At 40.2% G+C, this 21194-nt stretch overlaps 1 protein-coding gene across 1 annotated transcript in view; it reads left to right on the top strand.

Moving 5' to 3' along the window:
- ATXN10 (ataxin 10) overlaps window positions 1-21194 on the top strand; it is an 84319-nt gene that overhangs the window by 23322 nt on the left and 39803 nt on the right. Inside the window, exons 4-9 of the mRNA XM_075210344.1 lie at window positions 3821-3917; window positions 4772-4936; window positions 14676-14756; window positions 17590-17755; window positions 18098-18206; window positions 18982-19151. Of these exons, the coding sequence (XP_075066445.1) occupies window positions 3821-3917; window positions 4772-4936; window positions 14676-14756; window positions 17590-17755; window positions 18098-18206; window positions 18982-19151 (788 nt within the window). The remainder of the gene's footprint in view (window positions 1-3820; window positions 3918-4771; window positions 4937-14675; window positions 14757-17589; window positions 17756-18097; window positions 18207-18981; window positions 19152-21194) is intronic.

Raw genomic sequence — 21194 nt, 5'->3', positions numbered from 1 at the left:
TCCGCAAAAAAACAAAACAAAGTTTTATTGACATTATTTATATGTTTGACCAAAGTGTAATAAGCTGCACAACTTGTTATGTTAAAGGAAACTTTAATGTAAAAAGACAACCCAAAAATTATCCACCCATGTTAATCAGTAGCAACGCAAATGTTGCGGAAAATGCACTTGGCTGCTAGAATAGTAGCTATAGAGCTATCTACCTCTGATGAAAACGGCAGCACGACGATAAATGCGTCAGGAAGTCTATTTATCAGGAAGTTTTTACCAGGTGTTGGCCAGTCTTTAACCCCGGGGTGACTTGGATTTTTAGAAAATTCGGCTTGCAATTTGGAAATCATCTGCATGTTATGCTAAGTACTTTATTAGTACCATCTATGACTGTCTTTGGTAATCCTATAGGCTCATACTATCAGATAAGTACCTGTTTACCGTTGAAATCAATGCTGCTATTGGCACATAAAGGTGTATACATTTGCTGGATACCTATACAGTGGATGTTTTTCTGCATGTTATGCTAAGTACTCTAGTAGTACCATCTGTGACTGTCTTTGGATATCTTACAGGCTCATAATATCAGATAAGTACCTGTTTACTGTGGAAATCAATGGTGCTATTGACACATAAAGGTGTATACATTTGCTGGATACCTATACAGTGGATGTCTTTCAGGCTTGTCTTTTGAGCATATTTAGGATTCAACATCTTCATGCTACATCTTCAATTTATGCTACAAACTTTTCAAACTGCGGAGCGGATTTTTGCATTTTATATGGTACCATATTATATATTTTTTGGCCATCATCCTGGGAAATTGTTTTTATATCAGTATTTCTGGGAATACATTAGTTGAGGATTACTATATCCCTATTATAGAATACCATTATTAGGAATTTATCCTGAATAAGCGGTTTACCTATTTGTGTAACAATATTTATATGGCATTATATATGTTTTAATAAATGTTCATTATGTTTGTTATTTGCTGTTTGCTTTGCGCTCTCTTTTCCCTCTTTTTTGCTAGAATAGTACCTCGCATATCTCGCGAACTGTAGTGAATTGCGAAAAACGGATTACATTTCTGAAATCTGCACCACGGATATACCCCAAATCCATTTAAAGTTTCTGGGCAGCAGAAAAAAAGTAACATTTTGTTGAGCAATGATATTCGAAAGATAACAATATCATAGGTTTTAATCCAATGATCTTCTATCTCTCATGAAGTAGAGCTCTAGAAAACATGAATATTTTTGTTTGTTTGTTATCTTGACCTTTACTAGGGAAACATGTTTTTTTTTAGTTTTTTTTTAATCGTTTTGTTTTCCACTCAGGCCAACCTGTCATTTGTGACACAGCGATTAGACTATTTACATCACATGCATACATTTAGAGAATTGAAGACCTTTAAAATCAAATGACCATTTGTGGGACTGAATTTTTAATATAATAATAATAATATTTTTACTGGGTGATTTGTAAGGAATTGTTGAAAGTACTGTAAAATTAAGGAAAGAAAAAAAATAATGCTTCCTCACGTGGGTGGACACCACAAGCTCATCTTAAATCTCTAAAGTGCTGTCAAGGTATAGAAACCTTTACATCTACTCCTACAAGGTATAACATTGAGGTGAAGCTTGTTGTACGGCTGTAATATGAGGCCTGATGTGTTCTGTATAAATTAAGCGTTTTCCCCTAGTTCCGCACTGCGGATCGACAGTACATCATTCTGTATGGTCACAGTGGGTGGCTGCACATCTGACATATTCTTGTTGGTTTTCTTGGTTTCCTGGAGAATTTTGCTAAATGCTGAAATATTAACTACAGTACAATATTCTGACAGTTCTCTTTAATTCATTAATGTGACACTGTTTAACTTGCAGCTGAAGATAGAGCTTAATGTGATAAAGAGTTGTAGAATTCTATTTCTTGTAGGGACTTTGCATTGTTCTAGAGATTGCCAAGGTGCTTTGCGTCTTACCCATCAGAAGGCTCCTCTTCATTGCCTGTAAACTGCAGCAAGCTTTCACTATTGGCAGATGAAGCTGCAAAGATGACAAATTTAAGAGCTGCTACAGTTCGGTCCATTTTAACTGATTGCAAGTCCATGGAAAATGCTCTCTGTTTGTGTTTGTTGCGTTCATGTCCGTGGTGCGACACGCTGCGTCCAATCTGGATTTGCTCATAATTGTCCAACTTTCCTTTATTCCTACTAAGCAGCGTTTTTTTTTTTTTTTGTCTTTTTGGGTTTTCTATTTTTTGTTTTAACAATTATTTTATTTTCAAGATTAAAAATAGAAATCTCCTAATCTATCGCACTCTGTCAAGAACAACTTTCTGGGGTTTGAGGTAAACTTGTTCCTTGTTTTATAGTAATTACGCTTCTGTGCACAATTTGTTTTTAATGGGATTATTGTCCATTAAATATATATTCCTTTTTTCTGTAAAGACTTGTTTCCACATATAATTTCTACCGTGGTTTACCAGCAGAATAAAGATAGGCTGTTCTACCACACACTGTAGTTCTTTATTTGTTTTTAATTTAAAATTAAAATGAAAACTACCCACTTCCAGAAAAGGATTGAGACGTACAACGAGGTTGGTGGGATACATCTGACACGACGTGCAGTTTTATTACATTGTCCACTATGAATATGTGCTGCTCTTAACAGTGGAAATGTTCAGCCTGCTGTGTTTGGGCCTCGTCATCCCACTTCAAACTTATTTCTACATGGGGTGACAGAGGATGGGCTGGTGTACTTGTGGGGGGTATTTGGGTGGTATGTTGCAATAGAGAGCCCTAGGTATAAGACTGAATACCTTGAATAGATGAAATGTAACCAGTTATAGTATCTTTTTATGCACGTATAATTAGTAAATGGATCGTAGCTTAAGACACTATTAGAGTATTTGGGTTGTGGCGCTATTGTGTTGGGGGTGAATGGTTGACGTTGGCTTTGACACTGAGGTAGACGCGGAATCGGCAGTCAATTACAGTAAACAGCGTGTCTTCTGTCGATCTCAATGCATTTTGGCCAGTGTACTTTATCCTGGGAGAAAGCAGATATGCAATAAGGGGCTTTATCCCGATAAATCGCATAGACTTGCTCGCACTTTTGAACAGATCACTGCCTGCCACAAGACCAGGGCAGTCTTCTCCTGAAATATGTTGTGAACGTTCCAAACTGGTTGACTACTAACTGTTCTATCTGTCTTTTCTTCAAAACTGGTAACAGACGTATGTACATATGATGAATTAATACAATAAGTGCTCTGACCCCAGGTAAACGCCTTTAAAATTAGTTGTGAATGAAACTTCATTCTAAATGTTAGGTATGCTGGACACAATGGTTTTACTGCCCCAGTTGTATAATAGCCTGACATCTCTATTGTGCTGTTGGGTAACCCCTATGCCTTCCACTATATAACTCTCTGACGCTCTGTGGCTTCCCACTTGCCGCCATTGTCCTCATCACATCATGATATTGTCCTTGTCACATGGAGAGCTGTCGTCACTAACACAATCATACCAGTGGTTCGGTCACGGTGTTAGTCAAATGTGCCTAATAAGCAAAGTGGAGAATGTCCCCTTTTAGGAAGATATTTCAGCGAATTATTAAAAGCCATGACAGGGGGTTGAGTTGATTGCCCAACCGGTCAGTCCAAGACATCAATCATTGGAGGTATCTTTTGCAAGGATTCAGCACAAAGGAAATGGTTCTTTGTTTCAGAACAATCTGCTTCTGCATTATAGAATATTTCTGTTTCAAGTCTTTTTTTTTTTTTATTTTTAATGAAATAATTTCTCTTGTTGCGTTTTCAGCTTTCCGCTGCGGCCTTCAGTTCCTTGGCAATGTAGCAGGAGGGAACCAGGATTCCCAGAATAGCATCTGGAAGCATGCTTTTCCACATCTCTTCCTGTAAGTATGAACAAGCCGCTTTTCCATCTGATGCACTAAATCCCTGTCTTATAATTAGCAATTTTGTGGCAGGCACAACTTGTAACCCAACTGGTCTTCGCTGATAAGATTTATTCACTTTCTATGTTCGGAGTTGACCCGGAACAAGTGATGAGGAATCCAACAACCAGCTGCAAATCTATTTGTACCATTCTGCTCTTTAATACAGACAGACAATGCAAAGGGTGTAGGATATAAATAAATCCTGTTCTTTATTGTTTTATGTTTTTGTGTTCTTTGTTTTTTCTTTTTTTTTTTGCATAATATGTGTGTTTGCTCCCCTTCTTACATGATCATACTGTCCCTGTCACATGTAGCCTTGTGTTCCCACTAGAGTAAGGAGCAATGCTCATCTGTTGGAATACTCTGTACTGATGTCAACATTCTAATGTCTTGTTACAGTTCCCAACTGGTTACATACAGATTTACTGCAATGAAGAATGACTATAATAGGCACTCTGACCCTAGCCGCACACACTAGGATTGCTGTATTTTTATATTATTCTTAAATTAAAATGGGACCAGAAATGGTGTGCTACTCTCCTACTTTCGTTGAACAGTCCTGAGCTCTGACTGGTATGTGCGTGTGGCTTAATGGCACGTGGGAGTGGCTATACGTAGCATGTGAATGGCTGGACCATCTGTTACTATCAAGGGGATATCCCTACTTTGTCTTACTGGTAGCATTGGGATATTTGGAGGTATATGTTTCTCGGACATGGGAGCTCCCTTGCTTCATTCTGCAACAGACTAATATGTGCATTGTTTTTACTTTTAAGAAACGTTTTCTATGAATGATTGTTCTTCTGTTGTAGGAACTGCCTGACGCATGAAGATGACAAAGTGTCTGCTTACAGTTCCATGGTGTTGTTCTCATGCATGCGGGAAGACAGAATGGGCGAGTTTATGGAGCCGGCGAACCTCCGCGTCGCCTTAAGCGCAGTCACCGCTTACGGCAAGCGGCCGGATGCAGAGTGGTTGTATGTACTTCCTACTTTAAATCATTTGTTTTCAAATAGTTTGAAGCTACATAAAGGCGCAACAAGTCCTTTTTTATTTTACTTATCTATTTGTCTAAACTGAGACCTGAATGTATAAATATATTGTTGTTGAAACACTTTAGCTTTAGCGGAGGTGTCGTTAACTATCTGCAAGTTTAACACCACAAACAGAGGATCATTGTTGTTGTTTCTGTCCTTTAACATTCATGTTTTCTTTTAAAGTCCTCCGGTCAATCTAGGGATTGTGTAAAAACGTTCTTGGGGGCAGATTCAATTCGGCCACTTTAGTCTAGGATTAACGCGGTGTTAGTAGTATTACCTTTAATACTGCACACTTTTACCGTACTAATGGTAATAGTACGCTGGTCACGTTATTCCTAGAATAACGCGGCTGAATTGAATTGGCCCCTAAGTATGTACGTTCTAGGTGAACACTGATCCTAAAAGATATGTCCCAATTTGTTTACAGTCCGTCCTTGTGTTGGTCTATAGCCGGCCCCTCTCCTATAATACGACGCATTGTTCTACAACTGTGCCAGCTTGGATGTCCATACAGAAAGGTCTGCGAAAAATGTGGACTTACAGGGAGAGGCCTTTCAAGAGTTTGCAGGCTTGTTTTAGATCGAACAGATGTTTAGTTAGATAAAAGTGTAATTCCTGCCATTCATTCCTGTTACTGCTGCTTTTTTTTTATTTTTATTTGGGAGGTCATTTGTTTTACAAGTATATGGCTTTAACCCTCGTACAATTAAGACCTCCAGTCCTGTGAAATGCCTTTACCAAGATATAAAGGAGAATTAATCTTATACAAGTGAAGTGATTCACTGAATGAATAGCTTGCAGAAGAAGAAAACCTCCCACTTCAAACACAGAAAGAGGGAGAGTGCTTGTACGATGACCGCTGCAATCATAGTGATTGCTCCCAGTCCAAGTTTCTCCAACGTTTTTATGTGAGCCAAAAATACATTGGTCAGTTCTGTACACTTGGTGAGCATGTTGCCCAGTTGTAGATCCCACTAACTCCTCTCATCCATTTCTGAAGTTGAGGGACGTACAATGGGTTTTATTGTACCAAACTGGACGCAAGCCTAAAAATCAAGGGCTTACATGTCCAGCGTAAATGGAGACAATGAGTCCTCTTAATCTCTCTTCTTCCCTTTGGTCTTAATCAGACGTCTATTTACTCTGCTCACATCTGTGTGTTGCTGAGATTGTAAATTGCATGGTTAGACGACGGGCATTAAAGGAGAAATATAACTTAATGTTTTGAAAGATATTTCCAGTTTCTTAAAAATTGTTGTGAGAAGCATTTTTGCAGGAATTTTACTGCAGACAGGCTGACATTTTGCTCTCCCAAATGATTGTGTTTTTGGGGCCTGCAAAATGTGAACTTTTTATCTCTCTGACATCCATTCGGGGGACCCCGGAACATTGGAGTATCGAGTGCAACCAGGGATCTTTAAATTAAAATCATAGCTCCTCCCCTGTTCTCCTTCATACTCTGCCAGAGCAGAAATCAATTTTTTAAAGTGCCCTTCAGCGGGGTAGTCTAAGTTAGTACTTTTTTATTTAGCATTAAATTGGCGTCAAATTAAAACACAAAATATTCGCAGTGCGCAAATAGTTTGCATACGTGTCTCTCGAGCACATTTTGATCTGTTCGTATAGTGCAAAGTGCAAGTTCTTTGAAAGATCCTTATAAACTCCACTTGGTAATCACGATTAAACATTTGAAACCAAACAGACCGTAATCCACGCGTCTTCCCCCTTTAGTTACCCGAACAGTTCGTCCAGTCTATAAAAAGCAAAGGTAAGGGGTCGCTTCCATGGTGTACTAACATTTAAAACTGTTTTATTAAAAAACGCACAAATTCAACACGTACCGTATGTGAACATATAGCAACAGAAAGCTGAACATCATCCGGATATTTCAGTTTGTCCTTCCCGCATGTAGCGGCTTACATACAATGAACGATTGTGAGCCAAAACCCTCTATGGGTTTCGTCAGAGGCTTCATCATTATTTCCACAAAAATCTTGTTCCCTTTTTTTTTTTTACAATGCACAAATCAATTTCCATTAAATTAGACATAAAGCAAATTCCTTATATTCTAAAACCTTCTATAAAAATTGTGTTAATCACGAAACATTCCACATTAACCTTCACAATTTAACCCGTGGAGGCAGTCGCTGCACCACCGCACATTGGAGAGCTCCCGGTGTGCGATGATAAACGCTATCCCAGCAAATAGTGTTGGGAGAGAGTTTCACTTCAAGCCGCGGTGAGGTTCCAGGGCTAAGGGCTAGGGGCTGTATTTTATTAGTAAATGGCAGCGACAGTTAGCCAGGGGTCAGGTAGGGGTTACTATGACAGTAATGCCCCTACTAGGCACTTGTGCGGACTGAGGCGGCCGTCCTTGGGGAGCTAGAAGTAGCAGACCTCTTCAAGTCCAGCTCTCCCCTTCCATACCGCTGCTGCGGTGAGTTATAGTTTGTGGGTGGTTTATGAGTGAATTCTAACTCGGTTTACTGGTATTGGGTCTGTGAACTGTTTTTGTTTGATCTGTGTTCTGTTGATTTGTATTCGAAATTCTCTGCCTTACTGCTTTGTCTAATAAAGTGAGTTCTTCCAGAGCTAAAGCTGGGAAGGTGATTTATGTAAATATTTTTATATGTTGTAAATGCCGTGTTAAATTACTTTTGGGACAGACAGGCGTGGATATCTTATTCGCAGCCTTCTGTAAATGCCTGAAGGCTCTGGTTCCAATATGGCGGAACCAGACTCTGCTAAGTGTTTAGCCAGTACAATTGCCGAAATTCTTAAGCTGACCTGCTCTTGTGAGAGGAGTCCAGATTCCTACGGGTTCAGGAGGAGAGTGTTGTAGACATGTGTCTATTTTGGTTATGCCTAGCTAGGGGTCTGTGGGTCCCATGGAGGCATTGTGCATTTTAAAGGGAAAAAAAAAATGCACTTTCCGTTTCATTGTGTGTGCCTTAATGAATCGGGCCCAGCTTGTCTACTGCGGTTCAAGGGACTAAAAATCATTCCCTATGTGGATGATCTGTTCATAGAAGCAGAATCGACCAGCCATGCTTCTGGCCCACGTGCAGGAGTCTATTCAGACTTTAGAATCCACATGTGGGTTCCCAATATCATAAAGTCCAAATTAACTCAGTCACAGCGAATGATGTGTTTTAATCTTTGTTTTGACTCCCAGAAACATGGTGTTTTTACCGGCGGACAAAATTCTGTCCTTGTAGAGTATAGTAAAGTCTCTGTTGGCTAACAGACAGTACATTTCTGCATGAGGGTACTGGCAAGATGGCCTTGACTATCAAGGAGCTTCAATTAGAAGTCATCTATAGGTGGAACAAATCCCTCCTTTGTCTATCCAGAGTTACCTGTTCCTTTGATGGCTGAGGAAAGGAGTACCTCAGCAAAGGTTGTCTATTCTCCATTTGAGCGTGGACTCTAGTGACTACGAACACTAGCCTCAGAGTGGGGAGGGGGCAGCTGTCATTCTTCAGGCCTGCTATCAAGGCCTTTGGAGGAGTCTAAGCTTCCAATAAATGTATTAGAGTTGCGAGCAGTATTCTACGCACTAGTTAGTCAGTAAAGATGCAGTTGACCATGGCGGTGGCATACCTCACCACCAAAAAGTTACAAAAAGTAATTTCGTCATACTAGAGACCGGCAAGATCTTGCGATGGCCAGAACGGAGTGTTCAGGCCATCATGGCAGTCTTCATCCCAGGGGTAGACAACTTTGTGAGCAGGCAGACTGTTCACCCAGGGGAATGGTTTCTTCACCCACTGTTCTTTCACCAGATTGTAAACCTGTAAGGTCAGCAGGACATCGATATGATGGTGTTCCAGTTCAACCACAAGATGGACCCTTTTTATTCAAGGGCAAAGGACCCAAAGGCAGTCTTAGTAGACACCATGGAATCCATCTAATTTGCCCATTTCCCCCTTGTAGTAGTGGTTCCGAGAATTCTGAAAACAGTGAAGAAAGAAGGGGTTTTGGTCATTTTGGTGGCTCCAGATTGGCTGTGTACATCCTGGTCCACATACGTCGACAGGTCGGTCGTGGTGCACCCAGGTTTACGGTGTCGAGCTTTAACTGCGTGGCTGCTGAAGCCATGATTCTCAGAGCAAAGAATTTGCCTAACAGTGTGGTCTTAACCATGCTCAAGGCGAGGAAACCAGTTTCAGACAAAATTGACCTCAGAGTGTGATGGAATTATATTGCCTGCCATATAAAATTTCCAGGGGCCCAGGCTCCTTACGTCCTTACAGGATGGGCTGGATGCAGGGTTGAGTCTTACCAAATATTATGCGAACTATTGAAAAATTGTTTGCATCTATGTATTTGAAACCGTAAACTGCTGTGTTAATAATCTGTTCACTGAGAACTGCCTGTACTCTAACTGGCGTTCCCATGGTAGTATTGAAAGAACTACTTGTGCACCAGGGATTAGAATTTCTAATGATCCTGAAAAACAAACAAACAAATGTTTTTTGTCATTTTAGGTTAATGACCAGCATGTCAACTACAAGATATTTTGCCCAAGTTTGCAACAGTATAGTGAAATGGGGGTGGGGGAGATTTAAATGCTAATAAAGGTTTTTTCTTGTTGTATTTTGTTCATAAGTGTACTGTTTTTTTATTTATTTTTTATAGATGTACGCGGCGTGTTGTGTAAATAATCATGGGTAGACTCCTGTCTCGTGTGCGATTTAGGTGAATATACAGAGTTAAAGCCTGTTTGTGAGTGTAACTAAAGATTTACACTAGTATTTCTGATTGTTATAGAAGGGATCTTCACAATAGAGCAGCTTTGTACTTTAATTATACATTTCTATTAGAGTCGTTTATAGCCGAAACAGAGTTCAAAGCTTCTAAAACCTCCAGCGGTTGAAAACCATCGGTTTTCTATGAAGCAATATTAATTCTAGTCCAGTAAATCACTGCACAGAGCAGCTTATCTCCAGGTTCTGGACCATATGCCTGGACTTCAACTAAACTCTACCACAAATGGCTTTTAGATTCTACTTGCTTATTTAGCCACAAAATAAAATGCTTGCTTTAAAACGGATTGCACTTTTTGTTTCATCAGCTTGTTCATTCATTCCAACAAATACATGCAAGCTTAAATGATGCTACCTGCCACGTTATAAAATTGTAACATTCTATTTATTATTATTACATATATCGTTATTGAGAATATAAAACCATAATGCTGTTCCCCTTCGTCTCGTTGTCGTATGTCGTAGGCATTCTATAAATTCACTGCTGTTGTGAGCAGAAATGACACTAATCTCATGTGATCATTCTGAACCAATAGAATAAAAGCTGGCAGCTGATGTCACAGAATGTTTCCTACGAACGCAGTGAGCATGCTCCTGCCAATACATGGGATGGGCACACTGTAACTAATACTAATGAATATTCATAGCTGTCCACAAGATGACTTCACTCATGCTGGCATGTAATGAGGTGTATGTCCATAACTCAAAACATTCCAATTTATGGAATCCATGTGGGGCTTGACCACCTTGTGATGAGACATACCTCACAACTTTTCCAGCAGTCTGGACAAACGTCGTCTTAGCTATCAGGATGACAGAACAGCCCCCCTTTGCTATTTTAATCAATAAGCATATTGATTACATAAAAAACGGTAGCCTTTAAACAAGCTCTTTAAGTTTCTGAGCCTTGTCCACAGCAGGTAGTTGACAGGGCCAATAAGTGTAAATAGATAAAACGATTTAGGGATATATGTATTAAACTGCGGGCTTGAAAAAGTGTAGATGTAGCCTGTAGCAACCAATCAGATTCTAGCTGTCATTTTGTAGAATGTACAAAATAAATGACAGCTAGAATCTGATTGGTTGCTATAGGCATCATCTACACTTTTTTCAGTTATATACCCCTTAGTATCTGAGCAAAGCATCCAACCTCTGCATGCTTCCAAAACTTGTTGGACCTGACCATTTTTCAAAAATCAGGGACAAATTTGCTTGCTAAATATTTGCCAATAAAATATATTTATATATTATATCCGATCTCTGAGAGATTACTATTCACAAAAGTCTTTGCTTTGTCCTTCCCTTTTATGATCATGCGGACACCGTGTGGCGCTGTTCTACCGCAGATTGTGGAATTCATTCTAATCTCTCCGCCAAAATAGGCTGCTATCATTGACACATGTAAAATTATTCATAAATAGCCTATGTTTTCCCCTTTTCAGTGAAATATGCAGCGTGCCAGACTGCATTTATCTCTAGATCTCCCCGTTAAGGTTTGTTGTTTTTTGTTTTGTTGTTTTATTATGTTGGAGAACCATCCCCGAGGCTGGATGGCTCCGCGGTGTCACCTTTTGTTCACAGACAGACATGTCTGACGTCATGGAGGGGTGGGGGAACGACGTGTTGTTATTTGTCTCCTAACATTGTTAGAAGTTTATTAGCCCCACAAATGTCTAAACTAAGTATTTCTTTCTCTCTCTGTTCTTCTTCTAGTTTGTTCAGCCTGGCTTATGAGCTTACGCTCTCAAACAGTCTGTATAACCGTTTACTGCGCTAAGTCCGGGTTTTGTAAAAGGTTTACAGTGAGTGACGTTTAGGGATTGAGGTAAATGCAAAACTTACGTGGCTTTAGGGGAACCAGTAATACAGCTAATGGTTATTTAACTTGTCGAAAGGAATATATATATTTAGAATTTTATTTGTGTTAAGGGGTGTAGCACATTTTTTTTTTTTTTTTTTTTAAGTATTTTTGTTTTTTTTTTAGGTATGTCATCGCTTAATAATTACTTCATCTCCCTCTTTACATCACCATTGTTCTTAAGCGGCGGGAAGGAATTTTAGGAGACAGATATTTGATGCAACCATAATTATTTAAAAATCTTACTGTGCGTCAGAGGATAATGTACTGTATCATCTAGCCTTTCCTTGAATGCCAAAATAGCTATTATAATCAGGAGCTAATAGAGAATTTGATCACTACATGCTTCCATATTTTTGTAGAACACTATCCCAAGTCCCTGGTCACTGACTTTAAGCGATGAGTCATCTTGTTTGCAGCTGTTTATGCTACAGGAGACTTTGTCCCTTTGACGACTTTGTCACCTGTAAAAGAGTTGCCCACCCACGTCATTTTATTTATTTCAATGAACACTCATCCCCTTTCGCAATGGCAGTAGTCCGATGTCCTAGCGTCGTATTTCTATACCAGCCATTAGTTCTGATATTAGTCTGAAAATCCTAGTTTTCTGCAACTTGAAGCCGTGAGGACCACTGGCAACGGGGTGTGGTCTCTTCTGAGAAAGGGTGTGTCTTGGACATTTCAGGGTGTGATTTGGGGCATGGCCTAATTTTCAGCTCCCGTTCTAAAAAAAAATGAATGACTTGTTTGGAATTTAAGACCATGGCACAGCCTATTTCTCATGTATTACTGTACACTGCTACCAGTACATCACATTGTATTGGAAAAAGTGAAACGCGTGGAGATCTCTCTCAATGCCTGCACATGGCTTTCAAAAGCTTTTGCTCTTTTTGTTTCTGCTGTTATTATATTATATGCTGATATTGATATTTCAATATCTGCTTATAAATTTGCTGAGCTGATTCGGTGATTGCCCCCTCCCCCCACCCCAATAGATTTCAACAGAATTCTCTAAGTAATGCACAGGTTGCATTCTTATAATTGTTGCAATTATGTCCACTGGTGTAGTTATTGCCATCAACATTTTTTTGGGGGGGAAGGGGGGGGGGGGTTGTTGAGCAATTTTAATATTGTGGACTGCTGCCTTTTAAGTAATGTGTGTATAGAGCAGCCATGTTTAGTATTTACAATCCAGAGCTATATACAACATGACAAACACATACAGCTATACAATGACATCAGTTACATAGCATAGATATAAAGCCAAGCTTTTATAAGCCTGGGACAATCAGTAGATCCCTGGATCTTTCCTAGATAACTGTAGGTAGGTCCAGGAGTCCCTGGCAAACAGCCTTTGTATAACTCGTGCTATTTATGGAGCCTTTCTCTCTTGGACCTTTAATGTTAGCATATTGCAGCCATAGTCTTTCAGTATTGAGAATAGGGATAAAGGAGAACCGTCGGCACTGCCCAGATCCTTGTCCTAGCGGATCAATCAGGATCTGCATTTACTACACAAGCTTACTATTATGAAGGAGGCTGGATCACTACGGACAGCTCTCTGCTCACCATCAACATCACAGGCTGTGCACGGCTGAAATCCGGGTAATATGGCAACCACTTCAATGGCGCAAAATTAATTTTCAGTTTTTTTTTTATCTCAGCCTCTCCTGCTAGCAAAATTAGTCATTGCCTGGTTTGAAATTTTAACTAAGGAATTAATATATTTTGAAATGTCTATATAATTACATTAAGTTTGACTCCCTTGTAGGGTCATTGGTTCAATTCAGACCAGTCCTTATCTGTGTGGAGTTTGTATGTTCTACCCGTGTTTGCGTGGGTTTCCTCCGGGTGCTCCGGTTTCCTCCCACACTCCAAAAACATACTAGTTAATTGGCTGCTAATAATATTGACCCTAGTCTTTCTCTCTTGGTCTGTGTGTGTATGTTAGTGAATTTAGACTGTAAGCTCCAATGGGGCAGGGACTGATGTGAGTGAGTTCTCTGTACAGCGCTGTGGAATTAGTGGCGCTATATAAATAGCTGTTGCTGATTGTTAAACCAGTATTCTTATAAAGTTCCTCAGTGACCATAGATAATATTTAGTTTTCGGTTTTCTGATATTTTGTTCATATTCAGGTGGATTTATCCCCAGTTGTGTTAACACTGGTTTAATGTGCATTAAATTGCTTTTCAAAACAAAAAATGCACTTAAATCAGGCAAATGATCACCTCATACCACTTCATTTTTGAAGTAATATTTCATTATAGATACCAAAATAATCCTGTGATATTGCATATTTAAGGCTATTGTGGACACTGCCAAACTTATGTCATGCACCCTGCTTACTGCGTTTCGCTTCATAATCGCCTATCCTCAATATTCAAGTGTTACAGTACCAGAAGTATACTGGGCTCTAACATAATATATTCTCCTTTATAGTGTAATTATGTATTAATATAAACGTCTGCTCTGTTCGCCCCATATATACGGCACTGGGGACCATTTGTGGTGCCTTATAAACAAAACATTATAATAAAAGTATTTATCCTGGAAGTTATCCTATCGCCTGCAGCCCAAAACTAAAGTGACCAGTCTCGTAAGAAGGACTAACTTTCCCTAATGGGCTACAAGGTTATTGTCCCTGGACTACCTAATCATTATACGTTTCGTTAATGGCTTTATCAAGATCCATGAGTATTGTAACTTTGTGTATCTAGGGAAAGAAATATCTCAGAGATAGGATGAACCTTGTTTCATTCAGCAAAAACTCCACAATGTGTATTTAGGGGCTGTGAAAACTGATGCACCGGAGAAAGGTGTTGTAACCCATAGCAACCATTCTAACCTTTTGATTTAATTTTCAAAACACTTCTAGTAAAATTACGTTCAGAGACTGTCTGGTTGTTACGGGTTACATCCCCTGTGTCGTGTGTTTTCTTAAATGTCACCCAGGTTTTATAACAACTGTTTAATGTTATTTTAACGTAGATTGTATGTTGAGCAGTTCCGTATTTGCTACATTAACAGAATCTGTTTTCCCTTTCAGACACCTGATTGTAACAGACCGTTTCCTGAGGTGCCCGGAGCTGGTAAAGCAGATGTATGGCATGGAGTGCCATGCTGACAGGTAATCCTACACCGGCCAATGTAACTGGATGTGTTCAGCATCCCGCAAAGTGCACCCTTTTTGACATAATCTAGAAAGCAGAGTGGTTTCAAAGCTGGCACAAATTCCCTAAATACATGTTTCCACGTCTGTAATGGTTTTAAATTGGTTGGTTAACATTATATCCCGGCCACAAGCTGGCATCAGTTTATGTAAGATTACAGGATCCAGGTTGGCGCCATTACTATAGAAGAGTCTTGACGGATTTAAAGTACGATCTCCTCTTATGACTGAAGCCTATGTAAGCGAGTTTAGGAGCTTTTGTTTTCTTTGTGTTTACAAATATCTGCGTTTTTATGGGGCTTTTTGTTTAGTAAATTATGTATTTAGAAAAAGCAAAGTAAAGAAATATCTTTACAAATATATTGTTGCGTTATTGCTTCTTGTAATGAATAGTTATTTCTGGCAAAGTACACAGACATTTAGGATTTAAACATTGAATATAAGTTAATAATTTTACTTTTGGGTAGACTAATTCTATCAAGGCAGATCTTGGACGAATTATTTATATTTCACAGTTGTGATGTCACTTCTCAAAAATATAACTGTTTCTCTATCATCCAATCTGGGGGACACTGCTTCACCATGGGAATATATAGGTGACTCTGGAGCTGGGAACTTAGGAGTTAATTAAAAACAAAGAAAGACTCCTCCCCTCTTTATATCCCTCCTCCTGCAGGAAATCTCCAGTTTATAATTAACAAAGGCCAGAGAAAGGAATAATAACAAAAAAAAAAACTCAAGCCAGGGTGCGTAGTGTTCCCCAGGTGGAAACAGAGAAATGGATTTAATGAAAGTCCAGAAATCTTCTTTTCTCGATCATCCAATCTGGGGGACACAGCTACCATGGGGACGTTCCAAAGCTGCCCCTAAGGGAGGGTATGCTCAGACAGGACTGTGCGTAAAACTTTTTTTTTTTTTTTTTCCACCAAACAAGCATCCCTAGGTGCAAAAATAGAATTTTGTAAATTATGGATGGAGGGACCAATTATGTCGGACGTCACCTAAAAAGTAATTACTAATTTGGTCAAATGAGCAGAGGTGTTGCCTGGCACTGGCTTACCTGAACAGAGGTAAGACTGGTGGATAGTCATTTTTATCCAACTAGCAATAAATGCGTAGTCTCTGACCAACCCCCAGTGTTCTCCCAGCACCTATTTCCTCGGGATATGCCGCTGTTTTTATTTGCCACTCGGCTTTTGGAGCCCAACAGAATCCTATTATGAAATAAACCATTGTTTGTACTATTAGAACAGGCACAATGTGAGCACTACAGCCAGCAGTGTGTGTTAGACCACTGACCACCAGTCTGACCAGTCCTGGCAGGTGGGGGCAATAATCTCCAACATTTTTCAATATTGTTGCAAAGTATTATACTGCCCCCTCCTAGCAACTTCTTAATGCCACCTGGCTGGCAAAATTTTCTGGGGAGAACACTGCCAACCGGGCATCATAAAGGAGTAGAAGAGAATCCATCTTCTGAACATTAGCAGTCACATTTTAATAGATCTGACCACATCCAGAAGAAAACTTCCTGATTATCCACCGAACCTCCTTGTTTAAAGAAAGAATGAGGATATCCTAGTTAATGTGAAACAATTGAAACCACCTTAGGCCGACAAGATGGGACAGTTTTATCCAATGAAGAAGATCTGCATGACAGAGCTCCAGTTCTGAAACTCTCCTTGATGAAGAAATTTCAAGGAGAAAAAAACGTTTTCCAAGTAAAATATATAAGCTCCACCAAATCCAAAGGTTCAAAATGAGGACGACGTAAAACTGATTAAGGTCACATGGTTCACTGTGAGGATCAAAAGGCGGCTGGACTTTTAAGAATTCTCTGGAATCATAGCGAGCTTCTTATGAAAGAAGATAGAGAAACCAGAAACCTGAAAATTTAAAGAACTTCATTTTAGCCCACTGTTTAAACCATCGTGAAGAAAACATAGAATTCTGGGCAAATTGAAAACTGAAGTCTGGAATTCTCTATGTTCACACTGTAACACATAGTCTGTCTGTGTGTGTGTGTGTGTGTGTGTGTGTTAGGCAATTAAGACTGTAAGCCCCAATGGGGCAGGGACTGATGTGAGTGAGTCCTCTGTACAGCGCTGCGGAATTGGTGATGCTATATAAATAAATGATGATGATAGGTCTTCCAAACTCTGTGACAACTCTGAAAATATCCTGACTCGGCTGTCACTCTGCTTTACGGTGTTCGCGCTCTCCTGGGCTGCATCCTCGTAACACCTCCGCCAACACCAGCGACGTAGGGAATGCTGAAGAATGTGGAAGACTCCTGGAAGAAAGTGTAACTCTCTACAGCTCAACACAGGAGCCGAGTCTGCTACGTATCACCCACTGGACCCACTGCTGAGCACCATTGTTTTATACTTGCTTAGTGCAAAATACACTATAAGATGTATAAATAAAATGGGATCCTGGAACCTGTTGCCATATTCTCTTTATCTCCTGGAAATATCGGTGTTCTCTTTGGTTTCACTACTTCAATGTTTATTTGGAAAGCTTGTGCATAATATGGAATACTCCACCCCCTACTGTAAATTATAAGGGATATTTCCTGGGTTTCCTAGGAGCTGCATTAAAGATTTTGGCATCATGTTTTGTACATGGCCATGTAATTTCTTGGTAATTGGTAATACCCTTATAACACTCCTTTCCTTACAAGAGAGGAATCTTGTCCACTGTATTCTATAGTATAGTACATTGAAAAATACCATCTGTTGTGTACTAGGACAACATGAACTACTAACAGCAGTCTGTGTTACATCCCCAGGGTGACACTGTTGGAGCTTATTATTGCTAAATTGAGTGAGAAGAGCCCTCTGTCTGAGGGGGAAGTGAGGAGTCTACAGAGTATAGCAGAGTTCCTGTGCGAGTGCTTCCAGAATCAGTGCAGAGCGGTGCTCAAACTGGCTGCCCCCGGGGACGGAGAGGAGCAGGTAAAGTGGTTCCATTCGTGGTGTGTCCTAAATAACCATTGGTGTAACTGTAACTAGGCATTGTACATAAATAGTAATGTCACATTCTTCTATGTAGAGTCCAGCTTGTAATGTAGATGTGAATTTTGCGTAGGAGAAGTTCTATAATACCGTGACGAGTGATTTCTCTCGTCCAGTTGGACCTCATGACCTGACTTCCAAGAACAATCCTGACAAGTTTACCTTGACTAATATGTCTAAAAATAACTTTATACGTGAACTTCAATGACGTTACACTATTCCCTGACGTATGAGTGACTTCATCCTCTATGTACGTATAACATATAGATTGTGTTTCCACAGGAGGCCGTAGTTGTGGTCAGACTCCTGGATCTCCTATGTGAAATGACCTCCAACAATGAGCATTTTACTTGTTTGCAGAGCTGCCCCGGTTTACTGGACACCGCGGTAGGTACGTATGTCAAAATGTGGCTGAAGTTATGTTAGTAAGGTGGGAATGCTACCATTTGTGAGACTGCGCCCTGGCAGTGTATTACCGTACCTACTGCCCAATATTATAGATGCTTTTTCTTGTGTACTTGGCCAAAGGCAAGAAGAATGCATTGCTCTCAACTGAGTGCCTTACATCTACTCAGGAAGCATACCCTGCCCCTTTGTATCTTTTAATTACATTTCTAGAAAGTAATGTTAAACATGCAAAGATATATGTAGTTTGCCTCCACCACATTTTAAATATATTAAAAGCTCTTCGTAAGTCTTGTGGTTTCCAACCTCCAGATTTCACCAGCAGTGTGGTGGATAGATAATCATGCGATCAGAAGTTACTAGTGGTTTTCAGTGTGGAGATCTTCACCGCCCCATACATACCGGCCATCGCTCAACACTCATGTTCGACGTGAGAAGGTCCTGCAGCCTCATGTATTCCTGCTGCTAGGGCAAGAGGTGTGCAACGGAGGTCCATGACTCCAGTAGAACCAGGTGGCAGATTCCGTACATACCTTCTATCGTTATGTGATCAGTTTCTTCACCTTTTCATCAGCGCAATATGGTAACAATGCAAGACCACCGCCGATGTACTATTCTCGGAGGTTACTTGACAAATGATGGGGGACCGTTGTCGCAAGCAAGATCAACTTTAAATGAGTGAAGTGGTTACTCCTTAATATGTCTCGCGCTCTCCAGCAGGTTTCTTTTGCTGATTGGCATCTTCTAATTGTCTACTGCAGACACTTTGCGTCTGATACATCTGGCAGGAAAACAGAGCAAGAACGTCTTCACCTCCGTTCACACCATGTCTCTGGGAGAGAACCTGACGCACGCCGCGGTGGGGTTCAAAGCTCATCTCATTCGCCTAATTGCAAACCTCTGCTACAAAAACAAGGACAACCAGGATAAGGTAGGAGTATTACCTAACTGTAGAGCTTTTTTTTTTTTTTTTTTTTAATTTGTTTTATACGTATATTTAGCCGTGACATAACAAATACATTTATAAAGCACAAACCTACACCGGTATTCTTCCAGGTTCATCTCACAGAGTAGACAGTGGTTGTCTTATCTATTTATCTGCCAGTACTTTGCTAATTGCTTCTTCACTTAACTTCCAATGTGATTTTCTGCTTTGTTTTTCTATTAGTCGGGCAGGAAGCAGTAGGAGCGTTTGTACAGCTGCCACAAAATATCTACATTTATTTCTATAGATATGTATGGGATCTGTTATGCAGAAGCCCAGTATCCAGTTATGCTGCGTCATGATGTCGTACATGCAGATGTGATCATTATATGCCTTTCCCTAAAACTATTACCGTTTATACGGTAATTACTTGCTGAATTTCATCTCGCAGCTCCCTGTGTATTAACGTTTTTTGCGCGCAATATTACCGTATAAACGGTAATAGTTTTAACGCGCTCGTTTTTCCGGCGGCCGGAGGAACAATTGAATACCCCGCTGTTAAAACATATCCGTAATTGTGTAACATGAATACAACACATCAAAAATGACGGGGTACTACATACATACAGTCCAAATGAATGTCTATAGCTCGTTGGACGCCGCGAGACAACAAGCAAGTTCCACTTGACGTGACTGGGTACCCGGGATAAGAAGATCCATAGAGAATTGGAGATCCACAAGGGCACGATCTTGGACCATCCCAACAGAAGCCACAATGCCAAGTTAATCAGTCCCGCAGTAGAACATAAACACCCAAAGGATGGCTGACTGCCCTTTTAAGTCTGCTCTGGTTCCCACGGTGGTGAATTCAGGGGAGAACAAAAGGGCACTAGTTTGACAGCTATTGGAACACGCTAAAGGCTTCATACGAGCAGTCATTGGAACATGCTAAAGACCCCATACGAGGTATCCATAATCGGGACCATCGCAGATAGCACTCACAGCGGATTGGACGTAAACTCACTGTACGTGCATAGTACTTGTTTCGTGATGTGTTTAAGTTTGGATTTCACTAACACAAGCATCCATATTTGTGTTTATTCACATATGGGATTGGAGACCACATTTCATAACACAAGATAGGACGAAGCATATCTGAGACTATACATACAAGTCTCCAACGAGCTATAGACATTCATTTGGACTGTATGAATTTAGTACCCCGTCTTTTTTGATGTGTTGTATTTATGTTACACAATTACTGATATGGTTTAACACAGTTCTGCATAGTTCAATTTATTGTTGGATATAGTGCGGCAGAGATTGAGCGCTGCGATTAGTTACATTCCCTCTGGTTTAATAGAGGTAGATCCCCTCAATTGCAGCTGCTCTCACTGACCCAATAGATATACTGTGCGTGAGCGCTTACTTTATTCTTTTAACACATGTACATTGCCTAGTTTTTCATGTAGCAGACAAATACAGGGCAGCTTTAGTTTTACACTGTGGTTTAGAGTTGAACTAGAAAGTGCTCCCTCTCAACTCTAATTTTTGTAAATGGCACGAACAAGCTATTATCATCATCATCACCATTTATTTATATAGCGCCACTGATTCCGCAGCGCTGTACAGAGAACTCATTCACATCAGTCCCTGCCCCATTGGAGCTTACACTCTAAATTTCTTAACAAACACACACAGACACTAGGGTCAATTTTGATAACAGCCAATTAACCTACCAGTATGTTTTTGGAGTGTGGGAGGAAACCGGAGCACTTGGAGGAAACCCACGCAAACGCGGGGAGAACGTACAAACTCCTCGCATATAAGGCCATGGTCAGGAATTGAACTCATGACCCCAGCGCTGTGAGGCTATAATTGTTTTCGGCATAGTGTAAGGCAATAATGGATAACGGGCCGCCCATGGACCACATACGGCCCTCCGAGCTTTGCCTGTGGCCCCAGGTCCTTTCTGCTTTATTGTCAGATGTTTGTTATAGCTGTAACAATTAAAATGCTGATATGCTATTGCAGATAGTTGTCTTTCTT

The sequence above is a fragment of the Mixophyes fleayi genome, chromosome 4, assembly GCF_038048845.1.
Source record: "Mixophyes fleayi isolate aMixFle1 chromosome 4, aMixFle1.hap1, whole genome shotgun sequence".
Classification (NCBI taxonomy): Eukaryota; Metazoa; Chordata; class Amphibia; order Anura; family Limnodynastidae; genus Mixophyes; species Mixophyes fleayi.
Note: the sequence above shows the minus strand (reverse complement) of the source record. Positions and strands in the feature narration are given on the sequence as shown.